Here is a 23953-nt window from a genome sequence, read left to right on the forward strand (position 1 = left end):
ACATTGGTGGATTGATGTGAATTTTTGGACTTGGATGATCATGCTTGCTTTCCTCTTCTGGAATAGGAGATCCAAACTTAGCCAAATTTTGACCACTGTCTGTGCTGAGATGCCACTTTGGGATTTTGAAGGTGGATTTTCCAAACTTAGAACAATTTTGTGCCTTCCACTTCAGGGATGATTCTCATACTTAGCCATTTTAGACCCCTGCCTATCTGCTTTCAACTTTCCAGATTTAGAAGTGATTGTGCATGTTGATTCTTCGCTATCCGCTAGCCTGATCCTACCACAAATAGACTTTCCCGAAATAGAAACTTTCCAAAATGTCAGAGTTAGAGCCTAAAACAGGACGCAGGAATGACTTACTATAAATAGAAACTTACTAAAAATAGTAAGTTTGATTTTTGGCGAAATGGCGACATTCTGGGACTCGGAAAAATTCCTAAAAAATAGGGACTTTCTAAAAATATAAAGTTACTCCGTTTGGGCTCAAATTTTGCTGGGAGGTCCCCTGAAGGGTCCCGACTCCATTCGTATGTTTAGTTTTTCAAAAAACCTAACAGGGACCCCTAAAATCTAGGACAGAAGGCAAAACTCTAGAAAGAGGACAAAACGGGCCCTAGACCTCACAGAATTTGCTAGACAGAGAAGCAGATTAACCCCAACTGACTCCCAAACACCTGCAACATGGAGAGATTGAAGAGATTGCCGCTAACACACACGAAAACGAAAGCCAAACGACCAAAAGGGCCAAAAAGCAAAGGGGGGCCCTATCTGGGATGGGGTGATGTGTGATTAGGTCACAACAAGTACCAAAAGCCATCCAAGCGAATGTAGCCTTCACATGTGAATTTGAGATCTGGCACACACGAATTACTGAAGCTTGAAACAATGATTTTGAGGAAAAAAGTAGCAAACCCTTTTGCAAAAGAGTACCAACTCCAAAACTGACTGCAAGATACCACGGTTGCAGATGTTCACCCTGGCAGGTGCGACCCAAACTGACAGCAACAAAGCTTGATTTTTTAGGAGAAAAATCGATCAAAACCAGAGAACTTCGCGAATCACAAATCCCACGCGAACTTCGCGTATTACTGATGATTTTTGAGAAAAAAATCGTAAAAACCAACAAACAATTTTTGAAGAAAAAATCGTAAAAACCAACAAACAACTTTTGAAGAAAAAATCGTGAAAACCTAGAAATCCCACACAAGCTTTGCAAATGACAGATAACTAAAATCTTACGCGAATATTGCAGATTACAGATGAGATAATTTTTAAGGGAAAATCATAAACCCTGCGAACAATTTTTGAGGAAAAAATCGTGAAAACCCTCCCATGATTTTTTGTGGAAAAAATCAAAAAACCGACAAACAATTTTTCAAGAAAAAATCGTGAAAACCTTGGGACCTGTAAGACAAGGTCTGGTGAAAGCATGATACAAAAGAATCTGATTAAAAAATCAGAATAGAAGCAGCTGCTGAAAAAACTGAAGCCCTATAGGAGAATTCGGGCACGAATTTCGAGGTTTGGAAGAAACCCAAAAACTAAAATTTTCTGCACTTAAAACAACATAAACAGTGCCCAAAAAACAGCAAAAAACCCAACGTCCACAAAAATAACAGAAATTGCGAACTGTTTTTAAATTCCAAGGCAAATTTGTTGGCACAAAATTTGAGGCTCGGAAAACAAGGCACCCAAAAAAGCTCTCGAAAAACCCACCAAGAATCTGAAAATAGAATACACATCCAACGGCTCAAAAATTGAGGCACGGAAAACGATGCACCCAGAAAAATATGACGACGACCCAGTTGAGGCCTCGAAAAACCCACCAAGAATCTGCAACTAGAAAAAACTTTCGACTTGAACTGAAGGGTCAAAAGTTAAAACCCTAGTCGAAAATTGCAGAAACCCTAGGAAAATTTTCAATCTGCAAAAAAAAACCTCCAGGTTGCAGGCCCGAAAATCTCCAAAACCCTAAAAAAAACATGAACTTCTGCCCAGCACAAAGAAACTCGCCCACAAACCAGAAACCCTCGAAACCCACAAAAAACCTTCAAAAAAGCAAAATCGTTTTTGTATAAAAAAACAATAAAAAAAAATCTGAAAAATATTCCAGAAAGAAGGCCATGAATTTTTATTAAAAAAATCGCCAAACTTTAAAGAATCCCATCGACCCGCTCTAATACCATGAAAAATAAATTGAATGAATGATTCAATAATCGGATGATTACATTGAACGATATACACACGTATATATAGAAGTTACAAGACGATGTTCTATAATTAGAACATAACGTTAAAGTAAAAGATTAAAAAGCTAAACGCTAAATTAAGTGTGAAAGCTAAATAAAGCTTAAAAGCTAATTAACTAAAAAGCTAAATGCTAAATAAAGCTTAAAAGCTAATTACATAATAAAAAGCTAACTTAACAAGCTAAATAAGTTGATAACTTAAAATAAAAGATGACCATTATAGAAGATATTAATATTATTTTAACATGAATTAATGTCAATCAATTAACCAAGCCAATAATCTATATGTTAATATATATTGATTAGACTAACAATGACTTGCTTATCAATATCGATTCTATTATTGATAAGTAATATTAACATTAATTTGCTTAATAGAAATCGGCTAAGATTGGTTAAATCTGAATGATCGAATTACCAAATATGTAAGGCCGATAGGCCATTCACATATTTGGTCTCAGCTGGTCACAAGGATTACTTCTGACGCTACATCATTAACAAGGAGGACATGAAAGAAAGATTAATTTGGAAAAGAATTTATTGTTCTCAAAAGGCAGCAATGGAGGGTGGTTGACTCAATTCTTATGTAAGTTGGTGACCCTTTCACCAATAACGCATAAAGGAGAAATCATTCCAAGCATTCAAGGATCACTATCCAATCATCACTCATGAATCCATCAAAGCAAACCTTTCAACCATCCATCAATCATCAATCCCTCAAGAAATTAAGCAAACAATCAATCAGCAAGATCGAGCAAACAATCATCGAATCTGTAGCAATCATCACTTCCTCTTGGGATCAAGAAAGAAAACAATTCAGCAATCAAGCATCGCTCTAACAAATCAACATTCATTCCATAATCACTCACCAATATATCAAACCAGCATTCATTACATCATCACTCATCAACCATCTAATCAACAGTGTTCCACGGAAACGCATTTCCCCCTCCCAGGCCCAAGTCCCCCCGTCCCTGAAGCTTGTCCCCAAAACTTTTTCCCTTTGTCCCCCCGTCCCCGCGTCCCCCCGTCTCCCCGTCCCCAATGGCCGTGGAACAATGCTAATCAACAATCACTTAATCATCACTCACCAATACCTCAAATAATCAAATCAAAGAAATTCATTCAATCATTGAAGACATCAACTTCGAATAGAAACTGAGAGAAGAAACTAGATGATTGAGATATTAACAAGAAACGATCCCCAATTTAGTGGTTGGAATTATTTAAAAGAATCAAGTGGACCACCATTTAAATCAGCAAGTCCAAATTATTATCAGAAAGTTATAAGATTATTTAATGATTACCAATTAGCATAGCGAATTCCTTTAGCAATCTACTTTGAATTTATTGAAATTTCTTGCAAATAGGAAGAATGGCCAGCCTTCTGAGTTCACGAGAGTTGAAGGAGCAGAAATCCTGCCATGATCGTGGGCCAGGAGGTGGAATGGACCAGAAATCCTTTCCATGCTCCTGGGCTTGGTAGAGGAGGACAGCCAGCCTCCAAGGTGGACTGAGGGATGGAAAGGACCAGAAATCCTTCCATGCTCACAAGGACAATTAGATGCTATCATGGATTCTAGATACTTAATGTTTTTAATGTTAATTTGTAGTGATTAATATTTTTGGCAAGCCCTAAACCAGGAATATCCCATAAAAGGCATTGCAATTGATAATTTTATTATAACGTTATATTGGTAAAGTTAATGTGATTGTCATCTTAAGTTGGAAATTGTAATGTCCCCATTTGGGATTTGCTTTAATTTTATCCCTGAGACATCAATTTTTTAAAATGAAGTGAGAATTGTAATTAAGAATTAGAATTTTGTCGTACAACCTGAGTCGGCCTAGTGGTGGAGAACTTGTGCTCTTGGAATAGAGGTCATGAGTTCAAATCCCACAAAGGGGGTGGGGTATGTACACCTTATCAGCTTCAGCCCATTACCTATCAAAAAAATAATAATTAGAATTTTATCAAAACTGAATACATTATATTACAATATTTAATTCAAAATTTTAAGAATGGTTTAGAAAATAGAACTTATCTTGATAATTTTCACCGATTTGTATGTTTCAGATATAAGCCTTAATGTTATAATTATTACTGCATTACTGTTTAGCAGAGCCTGCAGATTAGAATAATAGACTCTTCCGAAGATAGTTCTCACTCTCTACTTAATCGTCAAAGGCTATAAATGACGAAATTGCCCCAATGTACACTTTCACCCTTAAAGCATCCATGAAATAATATTGGAGACGATGTATAGAATTGGCCACTGCACATGCACCAATGCCCCTTCTATGTTGGCAAATCAATTTTGTATTCCCTTCCATATACTCGTCAAGTCACCTAATATGATAAGCTATGGAGAGTTGTATTGAATTCCCTGATTGTCCGATATATATATGCTATGAATGAGATTACTTTATCGCTTATAGATGAAGTGATGAATGAATGAGATTAATTTATCGCTTATAGATGAAGGGATGAATGAATGAGATTACTTTATCACTTAAAGATGAAGGGACGATGCTACGTCTGATATACAAGATATGCAGTGTTGATCCGATCTGGAGATATATACTTGCAACACCCGATGTCTTTTCTCTGGTCTAAATTGTGTTAATATGCAACCGGTTTCTCCCAAATGCTGTAACCCTTATCTGCCCCTTCTGCCATGCCCCTTGGGGTGATTGTGAATGCCTTCTTATACCTTTGGGGGACTAATTAGCTACGCTGCCAAGAGACATGTCTTATGTTAATGCACCACGTATTACTAATTTAGTTATTGATTATCCTTAACCAATCTTTGTCATATGATAAGCGCATATGTTATCTTATTCGATCTTACCTTGGTAGTGGTTGCTGGTGATTATAATCACTGCCTTTAGTATTTTATTCGTGTCTTCTGTATAACAGTAATAATGATTATTATGATTACTGCATTAATTCATTCTATTTGCTGCCTCCACAGTGTTAACACAGTTGATCTGCCTCCCCATTCACCTTGGGCCACGTTGTAACTATATTGTATTTTAGTCTTTGATAATCTTAATCAATGTTGTTGGCCTTCTTAATCCTCTTCAAGATCGATATCTGATTATCATAAATGGGCCACGTTGTAACTATATTGTATTTTAGTCTTTGATAATCTTAATCAATTTTGTTGGCCTTCTTAATCCTCTTCAAGATCGATATCTGATTATCATAAACCACTGTCTATTGTGAGGGGACAATCTCTGACATCAGCAGTCATATTTAACTTAATAATTAACTTTATTTAGGATGATTGTTATTCTATTATATATTTTTTATTGAATAGTTGTTTTTCTGAATTTATTCATTATTATATTTATTTTTTAGTTACTTTGTTATTTTGTCAATAATATAATATCGTAAAATTTATATTATTATGTGATAAATATGAAATCAATATTAATATTTAATAAATATAAATTATATATTAAACTCATTTATTATTGTCATTAAGGTTTTATTTAGTTCATTATATTTATTTATTTAGTTTTATATATATATATATGTTACCCTGAGTTTCCGGGACGGGGATGGTAGGGACAGTGGGAAGCGTTTCCGGGACAGCAAATTTTTTTGCCAAATTTGGGGACGGCAAAGGGGACAGCTATATAAAATATAGGGAAAATTTAAAACATACAGGGAAATTCTAAATGTTCATGTGAAAACATAGATAAAGCATGCATATATACATTCTATTCATATGAAAACATGGCTATAGCTTGTGTATGATACTATGAAAACATTTTAGAATGTAAATTTTGAACATACAACATTGTCAATACTCAATATGCAATTATGCATTCATAATTTAGAATTTCAATTCATTCACATTATCAATATGCATATCATAATAGATATTAAAAAAATAACATACAAAATGTCAAAATGCCCAAAGGCTACACAGCTGCTATTGAAAAATAAATTGAATGAATGATTCAATAATCGGATAATTACATTGAACGATATACACACGTATATATAGAAGTTACAAGACGATGGGATCTTTAAAGTTTCACGAATTTTTTAATAAAAATTCATGGCCTTCTTTTTGGAATATTTTCCAGATTTTTTTTATAAAACGATTTGCTTTTTTGAAGGCTTTTTGAGAGTTTCGAGGGTTTCTAGTTTGTGGGCGAATTTCTTTGTGCTGGGCAGCAGTTCATGTTTTTTTTAGGGTTCTGAAGATTTTTGGGCCTGCAACCTGGAGGTTTTTTTTTTTTGCAAATTTAAAATTTTCCTAGGGTTTCTGCAATTTTCGACTAGGGTTTTGACCCAGTTCAAGTCAAAATTTCATTTTGCTTGTAGATTATTGGTGGGTTTTTCGAGACCTCAACTGGGTCGTCGTCAGATTTTTCTGGGTGCATCGTTTACCGTGCCTCGATTTTTGAGCCGTTGGATTTGTATTCTGATTTTAGATTCTTGGTGGGTTTTTCGAGAGCTTTTCTGGTTTGATCTCAGATTTTTCTGGTTGCCTCGTTTTCCGTGACTCTAATTTTGTGCCATCGAATTTGCCTTGGAATTTAAAAACAGTCAGCGATTTCTGCTAATTCTGTGGGCGTTGTTTATGCTGTACATCTGACCTAGGGTTTCTGCCCCTATGTTTTTTGCGTTTTTTTGGAAAAAAAATCATCTATATTTTTTTGTTTTTTTTACAAAAAAAAAGTCCGAGGTATTTTTTTATTTTCTGCAAATTATTATTTTTTCTGATTATTTTCTGGAAAAAATTCAGGTTTTAAGTTTGCAAAAAAATTTAATTTTTGGGTTTCTTCCAAACCTCGAAATTTGTGTCAGAATTCTCCTCCAGGGTTTCAGATTTTTTTGTGCAACTGCTTGTATTCTGATTTTTGAATCGGATTCTTCTGTCTCATGCTTTCACTAGGTTGACCTCGTTCAACCTCCATTTTCGTGATGGCATCTTTGACCAACATCATGTTGGAACATAGTCAAAAGTTCAACAACTGCCACAACACCTGGAAACAGTGCATGATCACAATATCTGAATATCATTGCCTTGATCAGATTGATTTAGGCCAAACCTCATCCTACAAGTCCCAAGGTTTTCACATTTTTTTTCCTCAAAAATTGTTCGCAGGGTTTAAAATTTTTTCCTTAAAAATTATTATCTGTCATCTGCAAAGCTTGCGTCAGTTTTATGATTTTTTCCACAAAAAATCATGGGAGGGTTTTCATGATTTTTTCCTCAAAAATTGTTCACGGTGTTTATAATTTTCCCTTAAAAATTATCTCATTTGTAATCTGCGATATTCGCGTAAGATTTCATTATTTTGGGGTTTTACCCTTTTTTTCCACAAAAACGATGATTTGTAACCTCAGATTTCTAGGGTTTTCACGATTTTTTCCTGAAAAATTGTTTGTAGGGTTTTTTTTACGATTTTTTCCTCAAAAATCATCTATAATGCGCGAAGTTCGCATGGGATTTGTGATTCGCGAAATTCTCCGGTTTTCATCGATTTTTTAGGTTGCAGTCAGTTTGGGTCGCACCTGTCAAGGCAAGCATCTGCAACCATAGTATTTTGCTATCAGTTTTGGAGTTGGTACTCTTCTGCAAAAGGGTTTGCTGATTTTTTCCTCAAAATCATGGTTTCGGGCTTCAATAATTCGTGTGTGCCAGATCTCTAATTCGCGTGTGAAGGCTACATTAGATTGGATGGCTTTTGATACTCTTGGTCATTTACATTCTGCAGATCTTGGGAGGGTCTCTCTAGCAGCAGAGTGTTCTTTGCATTTGTGATCAAAACACCTATAGTGTCTTTTGTAGGGTATTGAGTACGATGACCATTAGGGAGGGTGTTAAAATAATATAGTTTCATTGTCAATAATGATATGAAAATCAAAATAGTACTAAGTAAAACTAAATACAAATAAGCAAAGTATAATGCTGCCCCTAAACTGCATCTCCTAACATTGCATCAAAATCAAAGCCCTCTGAGTCTTTGTTTTAAGTTTTTATTTTTTTGAACTTATGAATTAATATTTTATTATTTGATTTCCTATTTATAATTTATTATTTATTAATTTTAAATTTTTAAATGTTTAACAATTAATTTAATATTTTCTATTTATAATATGAATTAATTTTAAACGCTTGATATGAATTAATTTTTTTAAATTTAAAATTTAATTAATGTTGCCTTTTAGTTTTTTAATAACAATTTGAATTAATAGGGGCCCCCCATATTAAAAAATTTAAAAAAAATTGAAAATACGACGTTGTTTTTTTTTAATATTTTTTAATAGCCTTAGATGTGGGGGACGTCTAGCCGTCCCCGGGAGGGATTGGGGCCGTCCCCGGGACGTACGGACGTCCCCCACGGCTAGGGCAGACGTCCCCCCATTTCAGGGACGTCCCCTCTAAATTCTTGGCAATTTGGGGACGGGGGGGAACGTCCGCTAGCCGTCCCCAAAACGTCCCCGGGATTGGGACGGGGGTTTTCAGGCCGGGGACGCGTCCCCAGGTTTTATATATATATATATATTAATTGTATTATCATTTATTATTAAATTCAATTCTAAAGCAGGCATCATCTTGTTTTGATTGTTTAGATGGGGACATCACAGAAATACTGTTTCAGGACTAAATTCAGGTAAATCCCAAAAAGAGACATTACATACCACTAACAAAGTTAACAGAAAAAGAGCCATCAAATTGACCTGTTTGAATAATGGGCCAATTAAACCATGAATTGTGACTTATAAGAGGGTTTGCCAACTACAATCATTGTATATAGAATGCAAAACATGATTTTCAGAATAACAATTTGAACCTTTATTTGTACCCCTTCTCAATTTAATAGAAAATTTATCAAGACTAATAATTTAATGGAAAGTTTCTTGCACTTCAAAGATTGCATTTAAACCTTGTTAATGGGGTAATAAACAGTAACCATAAGTGTTTTTTTATCTTCTTGAATAACACCTTAAACTGATAATTTGTAAAATGAATTTTGCAAGAGCAGCTAGAGGTAACCCAGGTCCAGCCACTGTGGCTGTTGTCTTTCAGTGGTCTTTTGGGTCTTTTGTTATAGGGGCTTCTTATTTTTTAGGTTCCAGATCTAATAATGAAGCAGACACTTTGGCAGCTCTGGAAGGGAATTTATTGGTGGTCCCTTTGGGGTGCAAAAGTTTGGAGATTGAAGAGAAATCCCTTTTAGCAATCAATGGTTTTTTGAAAAATCAAATTCAAGATTAGCCTGTGATCAGCATCTTAGATGAAGTCTGGCTATTGTGTAGATATTTTGATTCAATTGGTTTTAGTCATTGCTTTTAGGATTGCAATATGGTTGCAGGTTTATTGACCAATGGTAGGGTAGACCAATTTGCCTTTTCAACCAAAGTTAAGGAAGGATTTGGAGAATAATTCTATTTAAGGGAAGGTAATCATTCCTCCTAATTGTGGATCACTTCCCAATTTTGACATGATGGCATTATTTTGTTGTGATTCAAAGCAGCTTGGATTATTTTCCTTGATTTGATCAAGACAATCATCTCATGAGCTTTGCAGCTCACAGAAACACATTTCTCTCTGCTCATGTACCTTCATGTTATATTTTCCAGCCCCATTTGCATTTTCCTTATGGTAATCTATTTCCTTGTAGCAGTGTTTGTCCGCAGTGGTGTGGTGATTTTCTGTGCAGGTTCAAGGCTGGTGTGACTGGCATTTGTGAAATCACAAAAAGGAGCTTTTTGAATGAAGATTTCCCTTATTCTGGAGCGGTCTCTGACAAACATTCAAGAAAGACTTTCTGCAACCCTGAACTCACTGTTTTGCATCGTCTGAAGGAGGTGCTAGGGAGTATAGGATTGCAAATTCTGGAGCAGTTCACACTAGGGCCTCAATGTTCAGGGCTTTTGTTCATAAAATAGAAGCAAAAGTGTCTGATTCTAGGGCATGGGAGCGGATTCTCAGCAGAATCCTTCAAGCATTTTTCTGGGTGATAACCTTGAGGATGACACCTTGGTTGACTCTGTTGTTTTGAGCCAGCTTCAGCAAGATATGGAGCAGCTGCAAGCTCTTATTCTGTCCTTGTTGAAGAAACAAGGCCAACTTAGTTCTCTATAGTCAAGATTTGGCTCTGTGCCTAGTCAATTTGTGAATGGTGATTCATAACGGCAGTCTTGAGGTTTGCTACTCCACCTCCTCACTACTTCGAAAACTCAGATAACCAAAGCTGTTCATAAATTGTCTTTGGAGCTAAGTAGACTAGTGATTCTCAAGGATGATGAAGCTTCAGGTCCCTATTGATAGTCTGGCTTGGGTGTGTGGTTGGTTGCACTATAAATGTTCTGTATGTTTGCAACCAGGCTTTCTTGAAGGAAGGTTTTTAGCATTCTTTGGTTTTTCACAAGAGGAGCCCTAAAGAATCCTCACCTATCAATTGAATAAACATTATAAAGTAAACCTGAAATCACCACAAAAGTTTCTCAAAGAGATTCAAGTGCTTAACAGTAAACACTAACCAGATTTATAACAGAAGCTGCAATTGCAAAACAATTTTGTCTTAAGGATTTAATGCTGGTTGCAAGAAGCTGAACCTACTCAGATTGCTGCAGACTAGAATTTAAAAATCATTATGATTACCAACATGCTGAAATCAATAGCTTCCTGAAGTCGAACAATACGAAGGTATTTCCAATGGTATATATAATAGATCCTTGTAATTCAAAGTTCTCAAACAGCCACAAATATAGGATTCATATCTTTTACTTTTCTATTTATAATTGAGCAAATGCTAAAATTAGAGCTTTAATGTCCATGAAGTACTTACATGTTTATGGTCAAACTAGCCATGATAATAGCAATTATGTTTCAGATATACTATTGGGCTCATATATAGAAAATCTGCTATAGTGTTTTTTATTCACATGATGAGTATTCTTGTTTAAAGAATTGTTTTTTTCTTGCTGCTTTATTAAGTTGAATTTCTACATAATAAAGAAATCTGTTATGTGATAATATATGGACAATATTCTGCCTATTGAACTCTATCTCTAAGGCACAAATGAATTTCCCTCTTTATGTACAAATTAACATAAAAAACTTTGTGCCTTGGATATTCAACGATTTCTCAGAAGGAGTTCCAATTTGTAAAGCCAAACAGAAGTATTACCATAAAACTTGGAGAAAGTTGTGGACCATCCAAACTAAGTTAAAACAACAATTATAATAGATGTGACTTACCACTACATTGTCCCATGAAAAAATGAGACCAAAAGCTTCATCAGGTTTCATTGAGTATCTTATTCTTTGAAGACCACTTTCACGTAGTCGATCATTCAAGAAATCCTTCAATGAATTAAAACACAAATAAAACGCTTTAAGTTAGGAAACTAAAACACAAAAATTCCCTAATTTCCAATTTAGAAAATTGGCTTCTGTTGCATACAGATTAACAAAGCATGCCGCATTATACCACTAGGCCAAGTGCTCAAACAGAACTTACTACATCAACTTCTAGTGGGCCATTTGGTTTGTAAGCTTCAAAAGCCTCTCCATATTCAGCTCCAATAGCCTGACGACAAAATTCATATTGAACTTATAACCTTTTCACAAAGCAAAAACTATAGCAGTTGTGAAATTGTTTTATGTACTCCATGCATAATACATTTTAAATTTTAATGAACCACCTGAAGCTATGCAAGGTGCATGCCATTTTTTGAAGTCAAACAACACCTTAACGGAAAGCCTTAAACCACATTATGAAAGCCTTAAGCCACATTATGAAAGCAGCCATATCTGTAGAGACAATATTTAGAATTAATAGTTTCAATTTTCAACACTATACTTGTGTAGCACTACTTAGTACTACCCCTTATATGCTTGTACTAATAACTTGCAAAATGACACGTTTGTAAACAAGGTTCCAAGGTTCCTTAGTGAGAATGATTGCCAGACCTTATCCCTTAGTGATAGCCTTTTAAGATATCAGCCGCAAAAGTGTGAATGTTCAATACTTCGTAGTTTTTTCTTTAATTGATGCAGTAAACTAAAAAATTCCTATCTTGCTGTGGGATACTGATTTTATGTGCCTATATGCTTTATTATAAAAAATTTGAAGGACTGCAGCCCCAATTTTAATCATGCCACCATTTAATCAGAAACTTAGCTGGGACAACCAGACATTTGTATCCATGAATTTTTTATCACTTGGTGAACATTCGGAAATCTTCTGTCTACTAATAAATTTATTTATAGCCAAAATAAGGTCATATAAAATTTATAATCAAACTAACGCATCCTTTTCACTTTAATAGGGAGCATTTCAAGGTCATACAGTTTTAGTTAGTCAAGGTGTTAAGAAGTCCAGCATTGTTTGTTTGTATTTGTGGAAGTGTCCCTATTTAAAGTAAGTTCAATGTTCTTAGTATTATTTCAACCGATTAAAAAAAGCAAATTTGTGAGTAGGTAAATAAGAGTTATTTTATTTATGGGATGAGCTCAAGGAAGAAATTATTGGGCTTTCATAGTGGAGACCCATGTACGAATCCCTAGGAGACATGTTAAATGCTTAAAATGTTACAAATGTTGAATTAAGGAATTGCTGCATCCAGTTCTGGTTGTGCCATACATCAACAAACAAGGCCAGATTCAAGTCATGGGTGAATTTGATGTAAGGGGTACCCCTAAATTGTGACATCTAAACCAAAGGACACCCAACAAGCAGAATTTAGCAATTAAACATATTGTTTTACCTAATAGTTCTCCAACACTGCTGATTATAAAGGGATACAGTGGTATTCATATTCAAACTTTCTAAATTAATCATTCATTAGGAATGACTGTTACTCACTAGAAGCAGGTTGTATGTTTTAAAATCTTTTAATATTTATTCCTTCTAACTCTCACTCACAGAATGTGATGCCATCCTGCCTACCATGTTTTGCTTAAAACATTTATATTATACCTTTGATTATGCGATGTACTGAAATCTTTTTACATAGCCAAAAACGATATCAATAAGAGTAACTTAAAGTTCACGACTAAACCAGGTAAGTCTAAAGTAATCACAAATTAGAGGTCTATTGATCCATTAATGACTCAGTTATACCAATGAACATCTCCTCAAAATGGATCCCAATAGTGTGAAATCTGCATTAACATAAGAATTGTATTATCTTCCACACTGCTGAAAAAAAAACCAATGAAGGAACGTGGCAAGAAAAATTATAGTATAGGCATTACCATGGAGACATGTTTACCCCATAGAAACCTACTGGGAGTGAAATCTCCATTGAAGGTAGGGTTGTGTGATCCACAATGATTAGGGAAATGATAGCACAATAATGGGAGGAATTATTTTTGAAGTTGCAGCCATAGAAAAACACAAGAGGGACTAACTGCCAGTTCCATCAAGAGACAGTTATAAAACTGTCAGTTCCATCAAGGGGCAGTTTCAAAACTGCTGGTTCCTCTAAGGGATGATTTCAAAACTGCAGGCTTTTTAAGAGGCAGTTTTGAAACCATTAGCCGTTAGGGGGTTTTTCCAAAACTGTCAAGGCAGTTTCACAACCGCCAATCTCACAAAAGGAGCAGTTTTGAAACCATCAGTCCCTAGTGCTAGGGGGTTTTTCCAAAACTGTGAAGGCAGTTTCACAACCGCCGATCTCACAAAAGGGGACTTTGGGCCCAATTCAACATGTGAGATGTTGAAACAGACAATTCAATGATTTCTTTTCAAATTTCCATTTTGGAGCCTTCCAATGTGCAAGGGAGATTCTCCAGCAACTATTTAAAGACATGAAAAGATTGGATTGGATGATCAAAGGCATTCCATAGTGAATGTATCATCAAAGGGAGGTTTGAGCAAATTCAAATCTTCCAGTTGCAAATCATAATACACAAGAGAGTGAGAGTGCAACTCAGAGAACAAGGAAATTCCAGGCAGAGTACACAGCTAAATGGGTTGGAAGTACTCAACCCCAGAGAGCACTAGTAAGATAAGAAATGTATGGAGTGATTTTTTCACACTTATAATAGTTTCAGTTTTCCGAGGAAGCTCAGAAGATGTGCATTTGCCACTCCCAACTAGTTTTCATCACCTTGAGGTTTCTATCATTAATCTGTCTCTCTCTATGGCATGTGCAATTTGCTTCTATCAATGCTTGTTTGTTAAGTATATGTCATCCTTCCACTTTGCATGCACAATCTAACTCTAATTCAGAGAAAATTCAATATCATTTCAATGAAAATTCAAGTAGTTTAGTACAGGTGAAAAGTAATTTTGACTGTTAATTTACATAAGCGTAATCTTGTAGAAAATTACAGATCAATTGGTATCAGAACAACAGATTCCATGAGGCTTGTAGGAGTTTTTGGTAACACATAAAAAAATTGTGTATAACCATATTTCTAGATCTTTGTAAAGGTGTTGCAAGATTAGTTGGTTGAAAAGTACAGCCATGACAAAGCCATTAAAGAATAAGTCTGACGGTCTCCAAGCATTGCATGAGTAGGTGTTGACAGAGAATAAAGCTCTTTAGGAGAAGGTGAATTATTTGGAAGAAAGAATCAAAGAGTTGAAAGCTAGCAGGAGGAAAATAAATTCTTCATTGGTCCTTATGCAATTGCAACAGGAGTTGATGGTTAACAATGGATTACTATCAAAACTCTAGCATGATGGAGCAAAGAAGAGAGAGGAATCTGCAAAGAAAAATGGACTAGCCTCTCCTCTGGAAGAAAAATCAATGAATGAGGTATGCAAAGAAAGCACCCTAGAACATGTTTGTTAAATCTACTTAATCCATAGGTGTGTTTGACAAGGCAACCAAGGGTTAAGAGTCCAAGCTGCTAACTTGAATGAGCTATAATAAAAAAGGACTTGCAAGGAAGGACAAGAACCTATCATGATTGAGGAAAGACCTCAATATAAGGGCCTAGGATGAAAGAGCATGGTGATTGGTAAATGCTCAAAGTAGGAGTGTACACACCATTCACACACCAAGGACAGTTTAAAGAAGGTAAAGATTACTCTGGTATTATATTTGTGAAGCCTTGGCATGATTGTATATCTCCAAAACTCAAGGAAAAATCAAAGCTTAGTACAAGAGAGCAAAATTCTACCCTACAAGGGCAAAGAGGAGCCTTCAAAGACACAACTTTAGAAAAGAATTCTCTATCCTTTCCAACAGATGCAAAGCAAAAATGGGGAGACTACATTCCAACTACTTCACCACTAGTCAGGTCTAGGAAGGAGGCAAGCTGGCATGTGGTAAATCAAGCAAGGTATGCAAGAGGCAAGTTTTCTATTGTTTGCTTCAATCGCATGACGGAAGGACATGCTGCAGAAGAATTCAAGTATCTTGTTCATTTTACTAGTTGCAGGAGAAGTAAACATTGCAGAATAACACGCAACACAAACACCACAAAGGAGCCTATTCTCCATAAAAAGGATGAGAAGAGAAGAAGCCACCGTCCAAGACAGAAGCAACAGGAAGATCAAGACACACTGAAAAGAGATAAGAAGCTGATTGATTTGTGTATACAAATTTGACAACAATTGCTCTCATTACAAGATTGAAGAGCATTGGGATAGCAAGTGTTGGAGAATCCATCCAAAGCTTCACCCAAAACATGGCAAAGGCAAGAATTAAGAGCAACTAGGAAAGGGGGAAGGGAAGATTACCAAAACACCAAGATCAAGGAGAGAAAAGCTCTTACATAAATCTTCACCGCCATTAAATGGCAAGGAGTTGTTTTTTTATTCTTGTAAAAAGCATTTACTTGATTTACACAGGAGAAATGTGTGAGTTGCTTTCTTTATAGGGGCATATGAGTAGCACTACAAACAATTTTTTTATGATTATGGTTACGTTCAAGATGATAACTCCACTTGCAGAGCAAACAAGGAGTATTACCCACTCACCATAAGTGAGCATGAAGAGCATTGACCACTTGGAGACCAAGGTGGGACCAAAAAAGGAGCAAAACATGTGTGAGGTAACAGGTCAATTTCAGCCTTCAAATGTATTTCATTGATGATTGGTACTTATGTCTATTTGTTGTATGGTTCAGTAGTATGGGTATTTTTCAGTGTTGTACACATGCATATCTTTTCATGGTAATGTTGTCATTATAAAATGTAATTTGATACAATTCTTTCTTGTATGGTATGGCAACAACAGGAAACTAACAGCATTTGTATGGGCAAGTAAGGGAGACAATATGCATATCATGAATGAGCATAGAAACAAAATGTGACAGCTTGGAAATGGCAAGTCACTAATTGTATGTGTCTCGTAGGGTGAAAGAAGCAAAACAATCCACGAGATAAAGCTTCAAATAGCATTTGGTTGGGAATCCATGCTACAAAAGGAAAAAAAAAAAAAGAGCATGACAATGGGAGGTCACACAGCCACCATTATTGTATTTTGTATAAAATCTCATTGTAGTTGTAGTAGAAGGATCAATATAATTTAGAGTTAGCAGTGACCAACATTGAGATGATCATGGGAAGGATACCAAGGAACCATTGTATTGCAGTTGCAGGTTAAAAGTGTGATAGAGCACTCCTACCTCCTATCTCAAAGTACCTTAGTGTTGAGCATCACCATGGAAAATAAGCAGGGAGATGTGAGGGATTCTTCTTCCAAGCACATGGACATAGAAGTTTCAAAGATGGAGGAAGATATTCTTCTATATTTCAAGAGTAAGCTCCATAAAGATTGGAAAAAAGATAACCCAGCAAATAGTGTTATTACTTACGAAGTTGCAAGCTCAAAAAAAAAAAAAAAAAAAGTAAAAACGGAAAATTGTTGGTTCTAGTAGGCATAAGTTTCAAAACCATTAGTTCTTCTAAGGGGTAGTTTCAGAACCCTTGCTTCTCTAAGGGACTGTTTCAAAATCATCAATTCTTCAAAGGGATGTTTTCAAAACCATCAATTCCCTAAGGGCAGTTGCAAGACTATTGGTTCCCTGAGGGTAATATGAAATTGTTAATCAAATGCAAGGGATGCCTCTTTCATCCCAATTCAACATATGAGGACATAAAAATAACTATTTGACAATTCCTCTTCAAATTCCCATTCTGGAGCCTTCCAATTTCACTGCATGAGGAGGATTCTCCAACAACTATTTAAGAACATTTAGTTAGATTGGACGATCAAAGACATTCCATAGTGAACATATCATCAAAGAGTGAACGTATTATCAAAGAGAGGCTGGGAGAACATACCAATCTTCCGGTTGCAAAGTACAATATACAAGAAAGTAAAACTGAATTAAAAAGGAGGAAGTTCTAGGCAAACTAAACAACTCAAGAGTTTGGAAGTACTCGACATAAAGAGTACTAGGAAGAAAGAAAATTCATGGAGTGATTTTTTCACATTCGTAATTGTTTCTATTGCAAGGATTATCAAAAGATACGCACTTGCCACTTCCAACTCATTTTCTTTGCCTTAAGGTATCCAAGATAAATCTGTCTCTCTATGGTGCAATTTGCTTCTAATCATGCTTATTTATAAAGTATAAATCATCCTTCCACTTCAAATGCATAATCTAAGTCTAATTCAAAAAATTCCACAATCATTTTAGTGAATTTAAGTAGCATAGCATGGGTGAGAATAAGTTTTTAGCATTAATTTACAAAAGCATATTCTTGTAGAAAATTACAGATCATTGTGCCACCTTTCCAAATCACTATGCAAGTTTACAAGCCATAGTTCAAATATAGAAGCACGAGACAACTGTGAGGTCATAACACACTCTTACAATGCCATTCACAATTAATCTGCATCAAATATGTTACTGGGACTAATAATGCAGACTTGCATGCTTCCTACACTTTGCTGTAACTTGAAAGCAAATCTAGATGCTTCACTTGCACCCAAACATTCATGGAGATCAAAAGCCATCACAAACACTTGCTAAGTAGTTGTAAGTAAAAAGAATTACTATTAATACATGTATACTATGGCAATTCTTGTCCAAAAATATGTCTTTACACCTTGCATAATGATCATGTAATGCTGATTCCTGTTATAAGGTGTGTAGTAAACCTTCTGTGATAACATTAAATGTTGTTATAAGTTGTGGTCCACCTAGGGTGGGATGCCACACTTAGTGCTGGATTATTTATCCTATTTTAATGTAAATATTATGGGGTTCGCATAAGAACAATTCATCACAAGGTGGAATTGTCAATATTGAGTGCTTGGGTTGAATAAGACAAAGAGGGCCACGTGAGAAATCCGCAAAATGCGAATGGACCCTTGGAGAATGTGAAGAGACTCTTAGGGATGTGAAGAGTCACACGGGGCATTTAGATGGACCCATGACTCATGGGTTCATGATCTTGGGAAACCATTGTTGATTCTTGTTTGCTCTTTGCTTATATATAGAGTGTTGTGGTCGGTGGTTAATGCAAGCAGGTTGCATGTTGTTGTAACAAGGATCCAAAGAAAACATGGCAATACATGTTTGCTTACATGGTGTTGTCTCCATATGATGTTGCATTGATCACAACAAGGAGATCAATGCATAGAGTGCATTGAAAAGAGGTCCTTTAAGAATGCATGTTACATTGAAGACAAGTTCTCTAAAAGTGCATGCTATCAAATTTGCTATATTGAAGATATTGGTTAAGCACAAGTGAAATTCTCTCTATATTGTCCTCTGAAGACAAGTTCTCTAAAAGTGCATGCTATCAAATTTGCTATATTGAAGAAATTGGTTAAGCACAAGTGAAATTCTCTCTATATTGTACTCATAATTTTGATAATATTGTTCGGTGGTGTCATGTTTCTTGTTTGGTTTCTTTCTTGAGAGAGTTTTCCAAAGTGGATTCAGTGTTCATACGTGTGTATACTTTGATTTTTCATTATGTTGTACTAGTTTTGGATCTTGTAACCCATTAAGCACGATTCTTCTCTGAAGATTATCAATTTTTTCCTAGCATTTGTATAAACTTGTTGCTTGGGAAGAGGGAATATTGGCCTTTAAGGAATCTTTGTTTGAATGGGAGCTTTGCATAGATGAATTTAATTTTTTTGTGCACTGGAAAATGGCAAGCCCATTGAAAAGGCATTTGTTTGTTGCTGACATATGTCTCAAATGGAGGACAAAAGTATCTTCATGGCATTGAAAACATGAGCCATGCTAAAATAGAATTTATTTGCAGGAACATGGTTATTTGGTTTTGCTTTTATTTGACCCCTTATGCAATGTATACAACAAGTGAGAAAATGTTGGAAAGGTGTGTTGTACACCTTGTCAAATGATATTGTAATGTTGTTGTTGTTGTTAGGAAAGTGGTTGTACACCTTGCGTAATAACATTGTAATATTGTTGCAAGATGTAGTCCACCTATGGTGGGAAGCCACATTTAATGTTAGAATATTTTCTCATGTTGTAATGTTGTGTGTAACATTGGAATAACAAATATTATCGGGGTCACATAAGGATAAACAAAGAGATAGATCATAAGAAAGACAAAAGTCACAATTGGGCACTTTGGTTAAATAGGACGAGGACCACATGAGGAAACATCAATTGAATCTTGGGGAATGCAAAGACACTCTTGAGGGATATGAAGAGTTATATGGGACATTTGGATGGACCCATGATTCTTGGGTTGGTGATTTTGGCATTATCATTCTTGATGTCTTGTTTGCTCCTTGCTAACATATAGATGCTTGAGTTAGTGGTAAATACAAGTAGATTCCATATTGTTGCGACTTGTGAGACCATCCAGAGAAGATGTGGAAATGGATGTATGATTACATGGGGTTGTAACAAGTTTCCATATGATGTTGGATTGATCACACGGAGAGAGAAACCAATGGAGTTCATTGAGAAGAGGTTCTCTAAGAGTGCATGTTGCATTGAGGACAAGTTGTCTAAAAGTGCTTGCTATTAGATTTGACGGGTTGAAGAAACTAGTTCAATACAAGTGACATTCTCTCTATATTGTAATCATGCTTTTGATAATATATTTGAGTGGTGTTATGTTTCTTGCAAAGTTATTATTGAACGGATTTGCTGGAGCAAATATAATGTTTCTGTATGTGTGTCTGGATTTATCATATTGTACTAATTTTGAATTATGTAACCTATTCAACATAGTTCTTCTCTTATGACCATTCGTAATTCAAAATTTCCTGGCATTCGTTATTAGAGCTTCGTTTCTTGTTGCTTAAGAGGAGGGCTTGTTGGCCTTAAAATATAATTTGTTTGAGTGGGAGCTTTGAATATGTGAATCTATATTTTTGTGCATAGGAAAATATCAAACTTGCTAGAAGAAAATATGTTGGTTTGCAAACAAATGCCTCAAATGGAAAACAAACTTGAGGTTTTTTATAGTATCGAGGACTTCTGCCATGCTTTAGCGAGAGTTGTATGCAAGAAAATCGGTGGTTGTGAATTTGTTGGTTTCCAATTGTTCTAAATTGGAATCTAAGGATATTCTAAGTGTTGAATGTTGAAAATGTTAGCTAGCTCGGATACCTGATTATCAAACTCTTAATGTTGTCAAATGACAATTAAATTTATATGAATTATCTCAATTAAGTTGTTATTGGGCTGGACCCAAATGTAATGTGGGAAGAAGTTAATTATGTTATTGGGCTGGGCCCAAATGTAACGTGGAAGGGAAATTCGATGTCTATTGGGCTGGACCCAAATATCTAACATGGGAAATGTATAATTAATAATACAACATTAATTAATTATCATACAAGCCGACTTGAGGATGATTGGTGCCAAAAGGGAGATATATAAACCACTCCAAGATGAAGTCATTCAACACACAATCATCATCAAATGCGATCTGCTCTCCTAGCAGCGATCTCTTCTCATGTGAACTTGTATAAGACGGTTATACAAAACCCTTCAAGGTTGAATGTGGCAAAGTTGTAAAAGTTCTCCATAAGGTCTCTTGTGCGAATCTGATTTGGACATCTGCTGCTCCTCCTTATCACCTGCTGTTAGTGAAGGGCTGCATTCATCACTGATATCTTGAACAGCAATCTGAGATAAGTCATTGCCTTGTAAACTGTCTATATTTGAGATAATACATATCACATTTAAAGGCTGGGTTTTTCACCTCCAAGAGGGAGGTTTTCCCAGGGTATTGGTGCCTTGTGTCTTATGTTTTATTGCTGTTACTATTTATTCACAGTCTGATTATAATCTAATTGGTTAAATTAACATCTGATTGCTTAAAATTAACATTGAAGATGTAAAAGTTCATTTTGTTTTATTTGACCCTAATGTACTATATACAATAGGTGGGAGAATATTGGAAAAGTTGTGTTCTAGACCTTGCATGATGATAGTGAGATGTTTTTTGTTAGAAAGGTGAATTGTAGACCTTGAGCAATAGCATTAAATGTTGTTTTAAGTTATGGTCCACTTAAAGTGAGACCACACGCTTGGTGTTAGGATTATTTCTCCTATGGTAATGTAGCATGTAACACTAAAATTGGAAACATTATGGGGGTCGCATATGGACAACCAAAGGATTCAAGATACTAAAAGGTGAAAGGTCGCATTTGAGAAACTTGGTGTTTACTACTATGCCTGATAAATTAAATACAGGAAGTAACAAATAAAATGACAATGCATACTAGATACAAGAGTAAAATATATCTCTATTCGCAAATGAAATTATTACAGAGAAGAAGACCAGAGATGGTCGGCCAAGGATTACAATTGATCCGACTCTATCATACTATCTTCCTTGACATATACAATATATTTAAAGGTCCTGACAGTTGCCAAGAGGAACACAACCATCAACCAACGACGCATATAACTACTCGAGAGTGACAAACAACTTAATATGAACAATTAACGCATTGTTGGATAACCACTACTATCAAACATAACAATAGACATTGTATGCTAACTACACTTGGATTCAATAGGACAAGGAGGGCCACATGAAGAATCCTCAAAACATGAAAAGACTCTTGCAGAATGTAAAGAGACTCTTCGAGGATGCGAAAAGTCACATAGGGCATTTGGATGGACCCATAACTCTAAGGTTTATGGTTTAAAAAGTCATTGTTGGTTTATGATTATTGTTTGCACTTTGCCCCTTGTCTATCTACAAAGTGCTTAGGCTAGTGATCAATACAGTTACATTACATATTGTTGTCATAGATTCAAATAAGGCATGGCAATAGATGTATGGTTGCATGGTGTGATGATAAGTTTCCATATGTTGTTGGATTGATCACAATAAGGAGAGCACTACATAGAATGCATTGAGAAGAAGTTCCCTAAGAGTTTCTGCATTGCGAATAGGTTCTCTAAGAGTGCATGTTGCATTGTGGACAAGTTCTCTAAGAATGTATATCATAAACTTTGATGTGTTGAGAAATTAGTTCAGCACAAGTGAATTTCTCTTCTAATATCTTACAAAGATTATTTCTCGAAAGGATTTCCTAGGCTAAATCTGGTGTATTTATGTGTGCATGCTTTGATTTGTCATTATGATATATTAGTTTTGGAATATGCAACCTAATCAGCAAAGTTGTTCTCTTAGATTAAGAGTAATTTCCTAACAATTCTAATATCTTCATGCCAGATTTTGTACGCAACATGGGTGAACCTTTAGGCACTCATCTGACGAAATAAGGTTACGAGATGGAAGGACCTTATGGATGGTAGGGGATTGAATTAACAGGTTTACAGAAAAACGAATGAATTTGCCCATTCAACTTTATACACACACACACACTTGGAGAATATTTTCGTTTAAATTTTCCAGGCAAACTCATTTTTGTAAAAAAGTTGGCAATTGGCCAAACATATAACTTTCTCATATACAAAACTGAAATAGAAGCTGTGTGAAACTCACCTCTTCACTGAAAGGATTTTTGGGTATAATTGGAAACCCATCATTACAATCCCTTTCCCCAAAATCAGCAGCCTTGCTGGTCACCACTAGTTTGTTTCCGCCCTGTTTTCTCGGCTCCTGATTGCCGTAACAAAGTAAATAAATATCCTTAATAATCCATTCATTCATGACGATATATAACCCACAAATAAAAAAAATATTAAGTTACAAACACCAACCACAAACTATCTAAAAACTTACAGTGAAATTCAGCTTTTGTTTGGGTGCCGCTCTTCGGAAGCGCCCTGCACTGGATAATACTGCGGAACAACAACATTTAAGCCTGCAATCCATGCAATTCTGTGCCATTTTTATGCTAAAGAGCATACCATTTCTTCTTTGTGCAATTTATTGTGCAAATGCTGTGCATAGCAAATAAATAGTTATTTTGAATACACGGATGAAATTTGTGTTGTAGATTTTTCCTTCACCCTGCGTGAAGAGGACAAAATGTATGGATGGACGGACAGATTAGGTTATAATCTGACGTGTCTATACACGTGCGACAGGGACGTGTCTTATCTTTGACATTCGGTGATGAAGTGGAAGGCTGTTTACCCCATGTCTATGGGTGGGTCCTGTGCTGGGGTATCAGAATAGTAGTAAGTGGTGGTTGTACGGGATACAAATTCTGTGCATGGATGGATAGGTATTCTAGAGTAGCATGCAAAAATGGATTTTTTTCAACATATTCGCTTATAGTTAGATAAGATTCCTATAGCATTAAATGTTTGGTCTGATGTGGTAGTATTAAATGTTTGGTATGATGCCGTGGCTTAGAACTTTGTTCACTTTTTTGTTATCCA

The 23953-nt window shown here is 35.6% G+C and overlaps 1 protein-coding gene across 5 annotated transcripts in view; it reads right to left on the minus strand.

The window, feature by feature from the left end:
* Positions 1 to 23746, minus strand: part of LOC131053313 (5-amino-6-(5-phospho-D-ribitylamino)uracil phosphatase, chloroplastic) — an 80948-nt gene extending 57202 nt beyond the window's left edge. The window contains exons 1-4 of one of the 5 annotated variants that reach the window (XM_057987891.2): positions 23349 to 23746; positions 23109 to 23225; positions 11754 to 11822; positions 11492 to 11596 (exon numbers count right to left, since the gene is read on the minus strand). In XM_057987891.2, coding sequence (XP_057843874.1) covers positions 11492 to 11596; positions 11754 to 11822; positions 23109 to 23225; positions 23349 to 23474 — 417 coding nt within the window. In that variant the 5' untranslated portion in view covers positions 23475 to 23746. The remainder of the gene's footprint in view (positions 1 to 11491; positions 11597 to 11753; positions 11823 to 23108; positions 23226 to 23348) is intronic. The other 4 variants (XM_057987890.2, XM_057987892.2, XM_057987893.2 and 1 more) reach the window with 4 other exon arrangements.
* Positions 23747 to 23953: the final 207 nt, after the last annotated feature.

This window comes from Cryptomeria japonica, chromosome 3 (genome assembly GCF_030272615.1).
Source record: "Cryptomeria japonica chromosome 3, Sugi_1.0, whole genome shotgun sequence".
Taxonomy (NCBI): Eukaryota; Viridiplantae; Streptophyta; class Pinopsida; order Cupressales; family Cupressaceae; genus Cryptomeria; species Cryptomeria japonica.